The 18,878-nt window shown below is 44.2% G+C and overlaps 1 protein-coding gene across 1 annotated transcript in view; it reads right to left on the bottom strand.

Moving 5' to 3' along the window:
- LOC134341008 (uncharacterized) overlaps nt 1-18,878 on the bottom strand; it is a 257,807-nt gene that overhangs the window by 113,503 nt on the left and 125,426 nt on the right. Inside the window, exons 20-22 of the mRNA XM_063038698.1 lie at nt 13,210-13,336; nt 5,861-5,986; nt 848-949 (exon numbers count right to left, since the gene is read on the bottom strand). Coding sequence (XP_062894768.1) covers nt 848-949; nt 5,861-5,986; nt 13,210-13,336 — 355 coding nt within the window. The remainder of the gene's footprint in view (nt 1-847; nt 950-5,860; nt 5,987-13,209; nt 13,337-18,878) is intronic.

The raw sequence follows: 18,878 nt of genomic DNA, 5'->3' as shown, positions 1-18,878 counted from the left end.
GTTATTACCCCACAACCATCAGGAAGGAGGTACAGGAGCCTCAGGACCCACACCACCAGGTTCAGGAACACTTATTACCCCTCAACCATCAGGAAGGAGGTACAGGAGCCTCAGAACCCACACCACCAGGTTCAGGTAAAGTTATTAACCCCTCAACCATCAGGAAGGAGGTACAGGAGCCTCAGAACCCACACCACCAGGTTCAGGAACAGATATTACTCCTCAACCATCAGGAATGAGGTAGAGGAGCCTCAGGACCCACACCACCAGGTTCAGGAACAGTTATGGCCCCTCGACCATCAGGATCTTGAACCAAAGAGGATAACTTCACTCTCACCCCAACACTGAACTGTTCCCACAACCTATGAACCCACTTTCAATGACTCTTCATCTCACGTTCTCGATATTTATTGCCTATTTATTATTATTATTTTGTTCATTTTGTATTTCTTGTCTTTTGTACATTGGTTGTTTGTTGGTCTTGTTGTGTGCGGTCTTCCGTCGACTCTATTCTGCTTCTTTGTACTTAGTGAGTATGCCCACAAGAAAACCAATCTCAAGTCAGTCTATGATGATGACAATATATATGTACTTTGATGATACATTTACTTTGAACTTTTAACATGATTTCACATTTATTCTGACTCCATGCAGGAAATAGAAATACCTTTCATTAATGATAACTGTACAGGCACTGTCGTTTGATTCCTAGCCCTTTCTAACCATCGTTTTTCAGATTGGTATCTTTGTGAAAAATAATTACATATGTATTTCAAGTTTTGCATTCAATTCCTTCTGTACACTGCTTCCAAACAGATAAACATTACAGAAGACAAAAATTACTAACTTTTTCTATTTTATCTTGGAACTCTTTAATTTTGCAGCGTTTCCAGCAGTATAAATGGTATTCAATATGGCAGTCATAGCTACAGTGAACTCGGACAAACCCCTGTGGAAACAGAAAGTGCATCTTTAATTTTTTTATAACTAATTTATACAGCAAATTCAGTCACCTGGCATCCACAGTGAACGGGAATTGCCAGTTGCGCAAGAAGGGCTCAAATAGTAATTACTGTTTATCATGCACAAGTATTCTATATATAAGCAACACACACAAATGCTGGAGGAACTCAGGACTCAGCAGGCCAGGCAGCATCTATGGAAAAGAGTACAGCCGACATTTTGGGCCAAGACCCTTACTCAGGAAGACCCACCTTGAGGAAGGGTCTAAGCCCAAAAATCGACATACTCTTTTCCATAGATGCTGCTGGCCTGCTGAGTTCCTCCAGCATTTGTGTGTGATGTTTGGATTTTCTCTTGTTTATTCTTTATATATACCTTTCAATGGCTCACTGACTTATATCACACTCTTACTCTTTTAAGGATTTTTTTCCTTTTAAGCAATTTCTTGAAATGAAAGAGAAGATTGGTAGCTTGAATTGGCTGCTTGTTTGTAGGGTTGTTCGACGAGCCTGCAGGTGAGCTCGCAAACTTTTCGTCACCAGTCAAGGTGACATTATCAGTGTGCAATTGAGTGTTGTTTCTGCCGGGTGCTCATGTTTAATTTGGTTTGATTCGTTCTGATGTTGGCTGTCATGCTGGCCGCTAGTCTCCACTCGATCCTGGCTAACTGGAAAGCTGAGTGATCTCCAGTGGCCCATAACCCTGGACATTGGTCGGTCTGTTGGGCTGGCTGTCACACTGGTGTGACAGGGTCCTGATTGACCCCTATAAACTGTGCTCGTTTACCCCTATTAACTGTGCTTTTGAAAAGAGAGAGAGACAGAGAGTTATTTAACACCGACATGTGTTTTGAAAGAGAGAGAGAGAGAGAGAGAGAGACGAAGACTGATCACAGTTTGTTTATACTTCCCAAGGACATGGCATGCTTGTACATTTCTTACACAGACAAAGGAAGAAGGAGTTATTTAAGAGACAGCTGGTATTCAGCACGGGAAGATAAAATAGAAGGTCAGATGATAGACCTCAGACACATGTTTTGGACGCTGAATGAGCTTTGTTGTGCCCACAGAAAAAGTGGGTTTTTGGAGGATTGATCAGGCGGATCGATCTGTTGCTCTTGCAGTGAAAAGGAAAGGGGTTGACTGGTGGGGAGTTGTCCATATGTCCACCCTCACCTGGGTGATAGCTCCACCACAGAAAACCGGTCCCCTTTGTTGTGGTCACAGACGGTGACTTTTTAAAGGATTTCGGAGGACAACGATAAGATCGACAGCTTCAGCTCACCTGAAGACTCAAATCTCTCCCTCTCTCTCTCTCCATCACTACTCAACTCAATACCACGAACTGAACTGAACTTTACTCATCATCGTAAGACTATCTTTTTGCCCCTAGACTTAAAGAAGCTTGGTTTTTCATACATATATTTCCACACTTACTGATGTTACGTACCCCGTAACTGGGTAGCCAAACCAGCAGAAATGGATCACTCAGTTGGAGTCTGGAGTACTAGAACTAAGAAAGTTTTATTAAAGAAACAAGCAACACAGTAATCGAAAGGATAATAAATGCAACAGTTCAGCGATGATAAACACACATGTGCACAGAATTAAGATAACAGCATCAAAGAGGCAGGTGCTCTGGCGGCGTTTACGAGCCGTTCGGACTGGCCGGTGAATGTGAGGGCGCGGAGGACGTCCAGGCAGCGGATTAGTTTCGTTGGCCATTTTATTACTAACTTAATCGGTTGAGCCCAACATTGTCGGCCGAAGGGCCTGTTCCGGTGCTGTAAACGGGGGCAAAAGGAGCGGGTCAGCCGGAGCCCGCTGTGGGGACTGTCATGTCGTCCACTTCCGCCGGAGAAGCCGGAACACTGAGTGTGTTGAAACGGTGAGGGGCTGAGGGAGGGAGGGGCTGAGGGAGGGAGGGGGGAGGGGCTGAGGGAGGGAGGGGGAGGGGCTGAGGGAGGGAGGGGGGGAGGGCTGAGGGGCTGAGGGAGGGAGGGGGGGAGGGCCTGAGGGAGGGAGGGGGGAGGGGCTGAGGGAGGGAGGGAGGGAGGGGCTGAGGGAGGGAGGGAGGGAGGGGCTGAGGGTCGGGAGGGAGGGAGGGAGGGAGGGAGGTCAAAACCACATCATGCTTATGCAAAGTTGCCGTCACCACCAGCTCTCATGTGTCTCGCCTGAAATTCCGGCATCTGCAGATTTCCTCGTGTTTATGTTTATGTAAGGGGTTTCTGGGTTTAAGACTGAGAATAGATGGGAAATAGTCAGAGAAGGGAGGTGAGGGGTGGGGATGGGGCAAGAGCTGGGGAGTGAGAGGTGGATCCAGGTGAGGGGGAGGTGGGAAGGCTGGGTTCTGAGTTGGATGATCAGCCATGATCATAATAAATGGCGGTGCACGCTCGAAGGGCCGAATGGCCTACTCCTGCACCTATTTTCTATGTTTCTATGTTTCTATCAAGCTCTATCGTTGTCTAGGGGTAAATGACCAAATTTCAAAGTGACTCAAAGTTCAGTCCAGTTTAGTAGTTCAGTTCGCAGTAATCGTTGCCATGGCGATGGACAATGTGGGGGAAGAGAGAGAGGGAACAGGAACAACTGATCATTCAGAATGGCTTCACTCACAGACCGGCGAGATGGCTCACAAGTAGCTTTTGGGCGGGTCCTTGGTGATGTCACCTGAGGTCACCGACTGTGACCCCTCCTCCAGATGCGGTCGATCCTCTGCAGTGAACCCGGCACCCAGGCAAGGGCGGACACACACCGGGTTCCCGCTGATCGTACCTTTCCACCCTGGCCGTTGTCTGGTACTTCCCACCGACTCGTGAGAAGCGTACCTCTTCCAGGGTCTCGTTACCTCGGGTGGCGTGTGTCTTGCCTTAGCGAACTGGTCCCTTTTTATCCCCCTGCTGGGGTATCGCCTGTCCATCACTTCAAACAGTTCAAGGTTCAAAGGGGGGAGCCGCTCCAGACAGCTCTCTCTCTCCCACGTCCCTTCATTACACATCTCCAGACGCTGTTCCATTGTTCCTTATCTCTCCTACCCCTGAGGGCAGGTGGCAGACCACTTGCTGATGTCACTGATGCTAACCCAGGCCAGCAAACATCTTAATTTTATGTGTATTCTCGTCACACTGATATACTTACTTACATATATAAAATCATTGCTAACCTGTTTGATTTATCTACATTTTATTACTGTATTGCGTAGTTACTAATAAATACTATCAGTTTATAGCAATACTGGACTCCAAAGTGTTTTCCATCTCTGCTGGTTCTTTATTCCCATCACGGGGTATGTGACACTGGATCCTGGCGAATGGGAAGCTGAGTGATCTCCATAACCCTGGTCATCAGTCGGTCTGAGCATTGGTTCCTCAGTTCATCCCTCGGCCCCAATCCTGGAGATGCATATGTTTGTAAATTACGCCCAGTTCATTCTGCTTGTCTTCCACTGAGAACCAAGCTTCGAAAAATTCTCTTGGTTTCTTGTATTGTGCTTCTGCCAGGATTCTGATTATGTCACCTTGATTGGTGACAAAACATTTGCAACCTAACCTCCGGGCTTGACGAACAACCATACAAACAAACCACAATTCTGAATTTTAAGGCCAAGTAGTGTCTGTGTCAAACACAAAAGTGAATTAAATGAATGACTGTACTCCCTATCAGTGTGCCTGCTGTTTGTAAGCCTACAACTGCACTGCTACATAAAGTAAAAATGTCATTTCACACTTAGTATACTTTACTTTTGAAATAAATTCCACAGTTCATGTTATTTATCATAAAATCAATTTCTAAATTTTACTGATAGGATGAAAATACCAGACGCATACAAACTGTAAAATCAAGCTTAAATTTAAGATAAATCAAATGAATATGACACAAAACAAAACACAAGATTCTTGAAATACCCAGCTGACAGATGTGTCCAGTCTCCTTGCCAATCACGGCCAATGTTTGATTTTAAATGCTTCACAATTTCATTTGTTCTGCTGTTGCCACTTTAATTCTCTGTCTCACTCCGATCTGCCTGGGGTCTCCTGTGTTGTTCCTCAATATTAGTTTGAGGAAAGATATCTTATCTTCTCTCTGGATATCTTCCAGCCTTTTGGACTCATGACTGAATCCTTTAAATCTCTCACATCATTTACTTCTGAAGGAACCTTTCTTTTAAAACACTGCAATTCTATATTTTAAGGGCAAGTAGTAATTTGTTTTCTTTGTATCAGAGCTGACCATTTAAGCTGCACAAATGATACTGGTTTTCCTCTCACTATTCATACAGCCTGACCTACTGAACATGTCTCTGCAGCACTGCATTTTACACCTTTCAACACTGTTTCTGTGTGTGTTCCCATGATAGCTACCCTGACTCCAGAACCTTTCTTCATTTTTCCCTCTGTCTCCATTGACTGGACAACTTCTCATTCTCATCCCCATGGCAATCTTGGCCTCACACTGCCACGGTTCTTTCCTTTGACCTCTGTACCCATCTCACACCTTCTCTGCAAATTTGACCTTACAGTCAGAATTATCACTCAGAATGTGTGCCTTCAGGCTCCTATACCCCCTCCCTGATGGTAGGAATATCCCAGGTGAGGTTAGCTGCCTTTTTGAGGCATCGCCTTTTGAAGGTGTATCGATGGTGGAGAAGCTAGTGCCCATGATGGAGCACGCAGAGGATACAACCCTCAGCAGCTTTTTCCAATGTGGTGCAGTGACCCCCTTCACACCAGACAGTGATACAACCAGTTAGAATGCTCTCTACTGTATATCTGTAGAAATGTGTTAATAGTCTTTCGTGACATATCAAAGACTCTAGCAAATTTGATGACAATGATTCAAATGATAAATATTTATCTCATAAATTTGCCGGTACACAAATTAAATTAGCCCACCTTAAAGTCAGGATCAGACCTATAAATATCCTGTTTGCTGTTATGGGTGCAACAGAATCGATAATGGCAGACAGCATCAGGCCTTGGTGGACACAAACACTCTTTAAGAAGCGCATTCAGCAGGTCCTAGGTTAATAAAAACACAACAACATAAGTAACCACAAAAACAACTCAAACTGAAACCAAAACCAAATACGATGAAGAGGAAAAAAGACAGATTAATAAAGGAAGCAACACACACAAAGTGCTGGGGATCTCATCAGGTCAGGCAGCATCTATAGAAATTAATTTCCTTCAATCAGGAAATGTCGACATTTTATTCCTTTTCATGCTGAGTTCCTCCAGCATTTTGTGTACGTTACTTCATCAGCTGTGTAGTATTTGCCCTGTTACAAAACAAATAATGGTTAGACAGTAAGACATAGGGGCAGAATCAGGCCATTCAGCCCATTGAGTTTGCTCTGCTATTCCATCACGCCCAGGGCCTGGGCTAGAAGCACGGGGATCGGATGTGGAATTGGAAACAAGGAGTCTGGACTAGGAAATTGGAACTCCAGAACCAGAGTCTAGACAAGGACCCGGAACCTGGGTCTTGGTTGGGATTCGGAACCTGGGTCTTGATTCGGTCTCCAACCCCGGATCGAGGCAAGGACAAGACATGGCGAGGCTGCAAGGCTGGAAGTGGAACTCCTGCACAGGATGAGAACACAAAGCCTTGACTTGGAAAGGACAAGGTTCTAGGACTTGGCTTGGACTAGACGAGGTACTTGGACGTGGCTTGGACTAGATGATGTTCTCCAGGGCAGGACGTGGTTCTTGGACTAGGTTTCGCTCGTCTCTTGGACTCGGCTTGGTTAGGCTCTTGGGTACAGAGCTGGGACTCCTCCTTGGAGCGCAGGGCTGGGACCCTTTCTAGGACGCAGGGCCGGGATGACTGCCGAGGACTTGGATGGAGACGATCCAGCACAGGACGAGGAATCTCCAGCACTGAGCTGGGTGAGGAACTCCTGGGCTTGGCGAGAACACAAAGCCTTGACTTGGACAGGACTGGAACACGGCACCTGGAACATGGAACACAGGAACACAGAGCCGGGACCCTCCTTGGGAACAGGACTTACGGCCGGGACTCTTCCAGACACGGAAAGACACGAGGACACAGAGAGACAGCTCCAAAGTCAACGGTAGATTGTTCCTTATCATGGCGTGGCAAGGCTCCGGTCTCACTCTGGCGGTTGAACTTGACAGCGATTCAGGCGAGGACGCAGGGAAGGTAACAGGCAAAGGAGGCAGACGAAGATTACAGACGAAGGTCAGTGCCGAAGTAACTACCAGGGACTCAGAAGGGAGGGGAAAAGGAGCGAGAGAGAGAACAGTCCAGCAGCCCAAGCTGAATCCAGGAGCAATTTATGTCACCAGCCCAAAACTAGAATCAGGTGCGTCAATTAAGGCACCCAATAGAACAAGGGAAAACAGGAAAACCCAGAATAAAGAACCGGTGAAATGGACCATGAACCGGAATGTGGACTCACGGACGGGACCATGACACCCTCGAATAGAAACAGCACTGATCAAATGGCTGGGTTTTTGACCCTAACTGTACAGTAGTTAATAGACTCTAGCATGGAAACAGCACTGATCAAATGGCTGGGTATTCAACCCTAACTGTACAGTAGTTCATAGACCCCAGCATGGAAACAACACAGGATCAAATGGCTGGGTATTCGACCCTAACTGTACAGTAGTTAATAGAGAAAGAGCGCAGGATCAAATGGCTGGGTATTCGACCCTAAGTGTACAGTAGTTAATAGACCCTCTGTTACAAGGGGGCGTTGGGAGCTGATCCAAATGCAAGACACAGACACTGAAGTACGAGGAACAGGACGAGGTTTGACAAGAAAGCAAGGGAAGAAACAACGCTGAGATATTGACACAGGCCCTGGACGAGACTAGGATTCTGGGCGTGGGCTAGAAGCACGGGGCGCGGACGTGGAACTGGGAACAAGGAGCCTGGACTGGGAACTCGAAACTCCGGAACCAGAGCCTGGACAAGGACCCAGAACCTGGGTCTTGGTTGGGACTCGGAACTGGACCCCGGATCTAGGCAAGAACAAGATGTGGAACAGGAATGGATGTGGCGAGGCTGCAAGACTGGACGTGGAACTCCTGCACAGGATGAGAACACAAAGCCTTGACTTGGACAGGACGAGGTTCCAGGACTTGGCTTGGACAAGACGAGGTTCTAGAATTTGGCTTGGACAGAACGAGGTTCTCCAGGGCAGGCCGCAGCTCCTGGACTTGGTTTCACTCAGCTCTTGGACTCGGCTTGGTTAGGCTCTTGGGTACAGAGCTGGGACTCCTCCTTGGAGCACAGGGCCGGGACCCTTTCTAGGACGTAGGGCCGGGATGCTTTCTTGGATGCAGGGCTGAGATGACTGCCGATGTAAACTATCGAGGATTTGGATGAGGACAATCCAGCACAGGACGAGGAATCTCCAGTATAGGACGAGGAATCTCCAGCACTGGGCTGGGCGAGGCACATTGACAGGACGAGAACACGAAGCCTTGTCTTGGACAGGACTGGAACGCAGCACCCAGAACATGGAACACAGGAACACGGAGCCGGGACCCTCCTTGGGAACAGGACTTAGGGTTGGGACTCGTACACGGAACACAGAGTCAGGACCCCTCCTTGGGAACAGGACTTCGGGCCAGGACTCTTCCAGACATGGAACACTAAACACGACGACACAAAGAGACAGCTCCAAAGTCAACGATAGATTGTTCCTTATCATGGCGTGGCAAGGCTCCGGTCTCAGTCCGGCGATTGAACTTGACGGCGTTACAAGCAAGGACGCAGGCAAGGTAGCAGACGAAGATTACAGACGAAGGTTAGTGCCGAAGTAACTGTTGAGATAAACGGCCAAAGTAACTGCCAGGGACTCAGAAGCGAGGGGAGAAGGAGCGAGAGAGAGAGAGAGAGAAAAAGCCCAAGCTGAATCCAGGAGCAATTTATGTCGCCAACCCGAAACTAGAATCAGGTGCGTCAATTAAGGCACCCAATAGAACAAGGGAAAACAGGAAAACCCAGAATAAAGAATCGATGAACTGGACCATGAACCGGAATGCGGACACACGGACCGGATCATGACACCCTCGCATGGAAACAGCACTGATCAAATAGCTAGGTATTTGACCTTAACTGTACAGTAGTTAATAGACCAGAGCATGGAAACAGCACTGATCAAATGATAGGTGTTCGACTTTAACTGTACAGTAGTTAATAGACCGTAGCATGGAAACAGCACGGGATCAAATGGCTGGGCATTGGACACTAAAGGCTGATTTATACGTGCCTACTAGCTTGCGCCGTAGCCTACGCGTGGCCTACGCCATTGTGAGCATTTATACTTGTATGTTGGTCTGTCTGCGTCACTCTGCAATTCACCGCCAAAACCCTAGTTGGCGGTGGGGTTTCTATGCCACTGTGTTGAGTTTCTTCGTGTTGAAACTCAACACGAAGAAACTCAAACTTCAAACAATGGTGACTGAAACTGAAGGAGGGTGAATTTTCTGTGCTTGTCTGGCCACTGAGAGACATGGACGAGGAAATGCATTCCAAATATTTTCGGGTGTCGGCAGGTAGATTTGACGATTTAGTTCATCGTCTCCAACATTTATTTTGCATCGGTGTACGCACAGTATACTTAGAGACTGGCAATCACCATTCGAGTTTTAGCTTCAGGTGGAAGTCAGCAGGCTGTAGCAGCTAGCTACAAACTGGCGTCAAGCACAGGGTCCTCCATAATTTTGGAGGTCTGTAAAGCTTTATTGAAAGCATTGCAGCCAGAGTTCCTTCCCTGCCCTTCAGTCGCCCAATGGGAAGCTATTGCAGTGTAGGAGGAAACGCGATACTACCAAGCAGACCAATCACAGTTGTTCGGTCTGTGTCACCGCGATGCGTAGCAACGCTTTGGGAGAGGTGCACGTTAGGCTACAGCGTAGGGTACGCAGCTACACCATACCTGTGGCGTACATTTAACGCACAAGTATAAATCAGCCTTAACTGTACAATAGTTAATAGACCCTAGCATGGAAACGGCACAGGATCAAATGACTGGGTATTTGACCTAAGTGCACAGTCATTAATAGACTAGTGCTGTTTCCATGCTAGGGTCTATTAACTACTGTAAAGTTAGCGTAACAGCACAGATCAAATGATGGGTATTTGACCCTAAATGTACAGCCGTTAATAGACCCTGGCATGGAAATAGGACAGGAGCAGATGGCTGGGTATTCGACCCTAACTGTTCAGCTGTTAATAGACCCTAGCCTGGAAAACTGATGCAAAATGTTACTATGCAATAGCTGAGTAACAGACTCTGCAGTAAATATTGCTAATGATTCCTCTGTCAGTACTGATTTAGCCCTCACCTAATCACAGGACAATTTACAATGGTACTTCCTTGAACTGCGGGAGCAAACCAGAGCATCTGGGAGAAAGCCACGCATTCCACCGGAGGACGGATGCCTGCCCTGAGAAATAGCCTCCAACCTGTTGGCATAAATGTCAATTTCTCCTTCCAGTAACAAATCCCACCCCTCTATTCCCCACTCGCCCTTTTACCTCTTCGCAGTTACCTATCTTCTCCCCATGGTGCCCCCTTCCTTCCCTTTCTCCTGTGCTCCTCTCCCCTCTTCTATCAGATTCCATCTTCTGCAGACCTTAAGCTTTCCCACCCACCTGGCTTCACCTATCACCTTCCAGCTAGCTTCCTTCCCCTTTCCTCAACTTTTTATTCTGGCGTCTTCCCACTTCCTTCTCAGTTCTGAAGAAGGGTCTCGGCCCGAAATGTTGACCATAAGACCGTGGTCCCCAACCTTCAGGCCGCGAAGCATGCAGAGGTCCAGCGGTAACTGGGACGCATCCAGCACATCTATAAGAAAAAAGCTGAAATAAACAAGCTAACTAATTAGGTGCTGCCAGGCACGTAAATTTCACTTGCTCTACGCAATCGGCAATCGCCTCTGATCTGGGTCGACATTTACATGCCAGGCAGCACCTAATTAATTAACTTGTTTATTTCGGCTTTTTTCTTAAAGATGTGCTGGGTGCGTCCCAGTTACCGCGGCACCCCTGCATGCTTCGCAGCCCAGTATCGGTCCACGGCCTGGAGGTTGAGGACCACTGCTGTTAGAGTGGATTCTTTTGGGGTAGATGAGTTGTTAACACTTAAATGACTTTGGCCACCAGACTTCTATTTTAATTGTTTGACAAAGGACTGTGGATTGAGTCCACCACAATGGGCTTCCAAAAAGGTGTAAATACCGGATGCTTCTGGTGCCTGATGCTGTAGTTTTGAAGGCAGTATCACCTATACATTATAAATATTAATTGTATGAATTGTCTTCTATGTTAGCACGGGAAATGCCAAATAAATGTATTGTAGACTTAACTTACATTCCTAAAGGCTGTAGGTACCAACCCAGACATGTTGGCATCAGGAGGAAAGGATGGTGTGAGATTTTGCATGTAGCTTCAATAGGAAGCATTGTCTATGCATTGTCTGTAACTTTTTAAGTAGCAATTGCCTTTGTGTTTAGCATATAAATATCCAGCCCACATTTAGCTAGCAGACCTTTCTGTGGAAAGCATCTCCATCCGTTAAGATGCCTGCTGTACCTTGTTGTGTCGAATAAAGAAGCTGCTTTGTATCTACCAGTGACTCTGTCTCTCCGGTAATTTCATCCACGCTACAACAACTGCCATAAGATATAGAAGCAGAAGTAGGCCATTCGGTCTATCGAGTCTGCTCCACCATTCATTAATCAGATTCATTTCCATTGATGCTGCCTGACCTGCTGAGTTCGTCCAGCACTTTGTGTGTGTTACTCTGGATTTGCAGCATCTGCAGAATCTCTTGTGTTTATTCTTTTCTAGAGATGCTGCCTGACCTGCTGAGTTCCTCGAGAACTTTGTGTGTATTACTCCGGATTTCCAGCTTCTGCAGAGTATCTTGTGTTTATTCATTTCCATTGATGCTGCCTGACCTGCTGAGTTCCTCCAGCATTTTGCGTGCGCGCACGTGTGTGGTTTTGTTTTATCCTGGATTTCCAGCATCCGCAGAATATCTTGTGTTTATTCATTTCCATTGATGCTGTGTGACCTGCTGAATTCCTCCAGCATTTTGCGTGCGCGCTCGTTTTACTCTGGATTTCCAACATCCGCAGACGTCCTCATGTTTATAACATTCTAAAAGTACCTGGCTTGCATTTCTATGATCATTGTAACTTGCAGCAAAAACTTTTTTAGTGATTGGCATATTAGCCTTCTGAGCTTACTTGTTTATGATACCTACCTATAGGAGGTCATTTCAATTCCAATTAAAATGACCTTACAATTCATCCTACAAATTGCATTATTTTGCATCTTTCAGTGTTCAACTTCATAATAATATGGAAGGATAATAATATCTGAGGAAGACTGGACAATAATATGGAGGTATCAATGGAAGTGTGCCAGTTCACAGAAATGGAGGGATTGGGTGGAAAAACTTGATAAGATATTTTATTACACCCTCTCAGAAATCCCATTATGATAGTAATGACCCTGTTTGCTGGAGAAATTGTGGGAATCAAAATGCAAACCATTATCATATTTTCTGGGAATGCCCCGTTATCAAAGACTATTGGAGTGGGATACATAATGCCCTACAAGACATCTTTAAATGTGAAATATCCTTAGAGAGTAAGACCCTATTTTTTGGGTTTATACCTCAAGAATGTTTGAAAAGAGATAAATATTTAATGAATGTACTGCTGGTGGCTGGTAAAAAGACCCTTACCAGGAAATGATTATCACAGGAGAGCCCAACTTTAAATGTATGGATGGAAATTACAATGGACATTTACAAAATGGAGAAGATAACAGCATCTGTTAATCATAAGTTGGAACAATTTTATTCATACTGGAAAAAATGGTTTAACTACATAACATCTCATAGGCCTGATTTTATTCTCACAAGTCAATGAATATGTTGTTAAAAACAATATCACTCCCTACTTTGTACATAGTTTTCTTCTTTCAATTGTTCTTTCTTTCCTCTCCTTTCTCTAAGTGTATACCTCAGATAAGTATTATGTGGAGACTTGCGATAAATATGATTATATGATATGTATGTACAGTGTCTGAAATACATCTTGTGGAAATGTTTGATGATGAAATTCAATAAAAAATAAATTACAAAGTAAAACTTTATAACCCCATGAAATGCCATCATAGGTAGATGAACATTCCATATGGCTCTGAAACAATAATTGATCTCAGGCTGATTCACACTAACATTCCTTACCTTCAGCGCACCATCCCTGGTTTCTTCAATGGTTGTATCTGTGCCCGGCCAGGTCTGAAGCCCTGGGACTAAATTACTCTCCACCAGCTTCAGAGACTTCTCTATGAATGACCTTGCTTCTTTATATCTGGAAGAAATAAATTGTCAGAATGCTTTGTGACAAAAATACAAAACCAGAAAGTTTCCAACATGCTAGTTCATGGCCTCCTCCACTGCTGCAATGAGGCCACACTCTGCTGTCTGGGTAGACTCCAGCCTGATTTCTCAAACTCCTGGTAATGATCCTCCCCTCTCCTTCACCATTCCCCATTCCCACATCCCCTCTCACCTTACCTCCTATCTCCCCGTTCCCTTCCTTCTATGGGCTTCGATCCTCTCCTATCAGATTCCCCCTTCTCTACCCCTTAATCTCTATCACCAACCATCTTCCCAGCTCTTTACTTCACCCCTGCCCCGGTTTCACCTATCACTTACCACCTTGTATTTCTCCCTTACCCTTACCCTTTTAGCTGACTTCTCATCTCTTTTTTTCAGTCCTGATGAAGGGCCTTGGCCCAAACCATCAACTGTTTACTCTTTTCCATGCAACACACATCAAAGTTGCTGGTGAACGCAGCAGGCCAAGCAGCATCTATAGGAAGAGGCGCAGTCGACGTTTCAGGCCGAGACCCTTCGTCAGGACTCTTTTCCATGGATGTTGCTGGACCTGCTCAGTTCCTCCAGCATCTTGTGCGTATTACTTTGATTTCCAGCATATCCAGATTTTCTCTTATTTATGTTTCTCCTATATTCTGCATAGTTCCAAAATTAATGGATGCAGAAGCTATCCTGAAGCCACTTTGGTAAATTTACTGTCATTAGCTGCATTACAGTCTGGGATGGGAACACCAATGCACCTGAGCTAAAATCAGACAAAAGGTCGTGGATTTGGCCCAGTACGTCACAGGTAAAGCTCTCCCAACCATTAAGCACATCTATATGAAACATATCTGTAGTAAAACAGCATCCATCATCAAAGATCCTCATTACCCATGCTATGCTCTTTTCTTCCTGCTGCCATCAAGTAGAAGGTGCAGGAGCCTCAGGACTGAAGTATGCTGCAGCAAGTTGTAAACTCCATCAGATCCACTATGGGCACCAGCCTCCCCAGCATCCAGGACACCTTCCTGGAGCGAAGCCTCAAAAAGGGGACATCCATCACTAAGTACTCCCATCAAACAGAACCTGCTACCATCAACAAGGACGTACATGACCCTGAAGACCCACACTCAATGATTTAGGAACAATTTCCTACCCTGCGCCCTCAGATTTCTGAAAGGACTTTGAACCCATGAACAGAACCACATTACGTTTCCTCTCTGTTTGCACTACTTATTTGACTTTTTGTTAACTTCGGAGAACGATGGGGATTTGTGCTTTTCCAAAAACCTTTACACAGAGTTGCCTGGAGTGTTCTTCATGGCGTATTTTTAGCAGGATGCTGACTCACTGGCGTGAACAGAACCACATTACGTTTCCTCTTTGTTTGCACTACTTATTTGACTTTTTGTTAACTTCGGAGAACGATGGGGATTTGTGCTTTTCCAAAAACCTTTACACAGAGTTGCCTGGAGTGTTCTTCATGGCGTATTTTTAGCAGGATGCTGATTCACTGGCAGTTGGACCTTCCAGATACAGGTGCATTTTTACTACAATCATTGAAACACCTTGAACATGGTGATCTTCATTCCACTAACACATCCTTACTGTATTTTACACAGTTTTATTCTGTATTGCACTGTACTGCTGCCTCATAACAACAAACTTCATGACATATGCCAGTGATATTAAACCTGATTCTGATGGCTGACGTGAATGAACCAAACGGAAATGTGGTCCCTCTAACGATTTGTAGAATATAGTGAGGGTTGAATCTAAAGTATTATTACAGAATGCTATCGAATGTACAGATTTCTATTGCGTAGGGGACTCTGCTGACTTTGGACTACGTACAAACATTTTTTCCTCAACCAGAAGCCAACATACACAGCGACAAAAAACAGTCCAATTGAAATTACACAAGTGAGAAGTGGAAACCTTTTTACTTGGACTGAACTGCCAAGAATGCTTATTACCCCAGGCACGAACACCACAGGAAACACCAGCCGCTGATATTCCATGACAAAGTAACAACTCCCCTAGGCACAAAGATCAGAGGGAACACCATCCGCTGATATTCCATTACACACAATAACAATTCTCCCAGGCACAAACACCAGAGTAAACACAATGCGCTGACATTCCATCACACAGCAACAATTACCCAAGGCACAAGAATCATAGGAAGCACCATGCACTGATATTGCATTACACAGTAACGGTTCCCCCAGGCACAAAGATCACAGGAAACACCATCCGCTGATATTCCATTACACACAATAACAATTCTCCCAGGCACAAAGACCACAGGAAACACAAAGCACTGATATTCCATTATAACCACATAACAATTACAGCAATGGAAACAGGCCATCTCGGCCCTTCTAGACAATAACAATTCCCCGAGGCACACTGATATTCCATTACACAATAACAAATCCCCCAGGCACAAAGAACAGAGGAAACACCATCTGCTGATTTTCCATGACACAGTAACGACTCCCCCAAGCACAAAGATAACAGGAAACACCATTCGCTGATAACCCATTCCACAATAACAATTCCCCAGGCACAAAAATTACAGGAAACAGCATCCACTGATATTCCATTACATAGGAACAATTCCACCAGGCACAAGATCACAGGAAACACCTCCACTGATATTCCATTACACTCAATAACAGTTCTCCCAGGCACAAAGATGACCAGGAAGCACCATCCGCTGATATTCCATAACACAATAACAATTCCCCCAGTCACAAAAATCATAGGAAACACCGTTCGCTGATATTCCATTACACAATAACAATTCCCCCAGGCACAAAGATGACAGGAAACACCTTCCACTGATATCCCGTTACACAATAACAATTCTCCCAGTCACAAAGATCACAGGAAACACCATCCGCTGATAATCCATTACACAGTAACAATTCTCCCAGTCACAAAAATCACAGGAAACACCATCCGCTAATATCCCATTACACAATAACAATTCTCCCAGGCACAAAAATCACAGGAAACACCATCCGCTGATAATCCATTACACAGTAACAATTCTCCCAGTCACAAAAATCACAGGAAACACCATCCGCTAATATCCCATTACACAATAACAATTCTCCCAGTCACAAAGATCACAGGAAACACCATCCGCAGATATCCCATTACACTCAATAACAAGTCTCCCAGGCACAAAAATGACGGGAAACAGCATCCGCTGATATTCCATAACACAATAACAATTCTCTCTGACACAAACTCCACAGGAAACACCATCCAATTCTCCAGATGGCGTTCACGCAGTGAGGTCACTTCTTGGCTTCGCTCTGTTACTTTTTCATTTTATATCTATGATCACCTTTATTTAATTTACTTTTAAGTTTGGATTTTGAACTTTGAAGAGATGAGTAAAGAATCAACTACAAAACCTAAAGTTCGAGACACTAAATCTGCAAAAGATGCCAATGGCGACAGAAAAAAGAAACCCGATCCTAAATGTCCTGAGATAACTCATGAATTGTTGATGAATTTGTTTCGTGATCAAGCTGAAGAAATACGCCGAGGCATTAAAGAAGAGATTACGGCAATTATGCAAGCTTATGGTGTGCTTCACCATCAAGTTCAACAGCAACAAAATACCATCACTGAGCCGAAGGAAGATGCACAGAAGGAAGATGAAAAAATCGACAGTATGGAACAAAAAGTTTCTTCGACAGATAAACAGCTGGAGAGTCTTAAATTTAAGATTACTGATCTGGAAAACCGATCCAGAAGAAAGAACTTACGTTTAATTGGTCTCCCCGAGGGAGTTGAGACAGAAGACCCTTCAGTATTCTTCTCTGAACTTTTAAATACTGCGTTTAGCTCTGAGTTCCCGGATGATCCTCCATTGCTCGATTGCGCACATCTTATTTTTCGGAATAAATCAGATTCTCAATCTAAACCAAGACCAGTAATCATCCGATTCCATTATGTTCATGTTAAAGAGCAAGTCACACGAGTAGCCCGACAGCAGGGAATGATTAAATTTGAAAACCATCAATTCCAACTGTATGAGGACTTCAGTCCTGAATTAATGAGCGCACGATTGGCTTTCAAACCTCTGATGATGGAATGCTACCAAAAAGATCTTAAACCAGCGTTACTGTATCCTGCCCGCTTAAGAATTTCTCCTCTGAACAGCCAGCGACTTTTTTTCAACTCTACAAGTGCAGCTCGAAACTTTCTGGAAGAACTTGAATCAGCTGCCATGGTTTAATTAATATACGATCCTTATGATATTGGCTTTGGCTTTTCGTGTTTTTTTTTTCAAATTTTATTAATCACACGATTCATTTTTGAAGATTGACTTTTATAAGTATAAGACTTCTAGTTTTGATCGGTAGCGTTGGTATTCTTTATACTGAATTTTACCATGGTTATCGGTTATTTTCAATATTTTTAAAATATTGTATGTGGGAGAATATCATGTTTTTCCTCCCTGTGGTATAACCATGGTGGCGTTTTGTCATCTTCTTTTCATAATACCATTGTTTTTTTTTACCGCGCCATCTTTTTGGGTTCTTCTCCCCATAATACTTCTTCTTGTCGGATACGCCTTTTCTTTTTCATTTAACTGTTCTCCCTTACAAGTATTTTACATTGAATAATCTGTATTGGTATCTCTTCTTTTCTCTTTATTTTATTAGCATGTTAGTGATTATAATACTAAGGTATTTTATTTTACTGTATTTGTTAAGTTTATTGTTTTTTTCGCTGTTATAGTGTAGTTTTTTTTTAGGTGGTCTTTTTACCAACATATATTTGGGAGCCGCCTTCTGGAGAAATGGGGGTAGATTTAGTCTTAGCTAGCTTTCTGGCCTTTCTTGGCTTAGTTTTAGGGTTATTGGGTGGTGGGTGGGGGGGGCTTTTTTCTTTTTTTTCATTTGGGCTAATTCTGAACTACAACAATGTCTGTATTGTCGCGACTTCCATCTCCTTTCCAAACGCTGGTTCCTCTTCCAGTTACATGGGTTTAATACCTAACCCTTTATATACCAAAAGATTGATTTAAGGTTAACATGGCTCAGAGGATTAATTTTGTTTCTTGGAATACAAATGGACTAAACCATCCGATTAAAAGGAAAAAGATTTTTAAAGTATTCCATAGAATGAATACCCATATTATTTTTGCCCAAGAAACTCATATGAGGAAAGAGCATAATCAGCGTTTTTTAAAGTTTTGGAAGGAACAACAGTATCACTCAAACCCCAAAGCTAAAGTGAGAGGAGTTTCAATTTTCATAGATTCATTTGCCTTTGTACATCACAACACCCTCTCTGACCCGAATGGTAGATTCTTGTTAATTATTGGTCTACTTTTTAATAAGAAAGTCGTTATAGTTAATGTTTATGCCCCAAATGTGGACTACCCTGAATTTTTTAAACAATTATTTACCTCTTTTCCTAATTTAAGTGATTACATGTTGATAATGGGGGGGGGGGGGTGACTTTAATTCCTGCTTAAATCCTTCGATGGATAAATCTGC

The sequence above is a fragment of the Mobula hypostoma genome, chromosome X2 (genome assembly GCF_963921235.1).
Source record: "Mobula hypostoma chromosome X2, sMobHyp1.1, whole genome shotgun sequence".
Taxonomy (NCBI): domain Eukaryota; kingdom Metazoa; phylum Chordata; class Chondrichthyes; order Myliobatiformes; family Myliobatidae; genus Mobula; species Mobula hypostoma.
The sequence above is the reverse complement of the archived record's forward strand: the minus strand, read 5'-3'. Positions and strand labels throughout refer to the sequence as shown.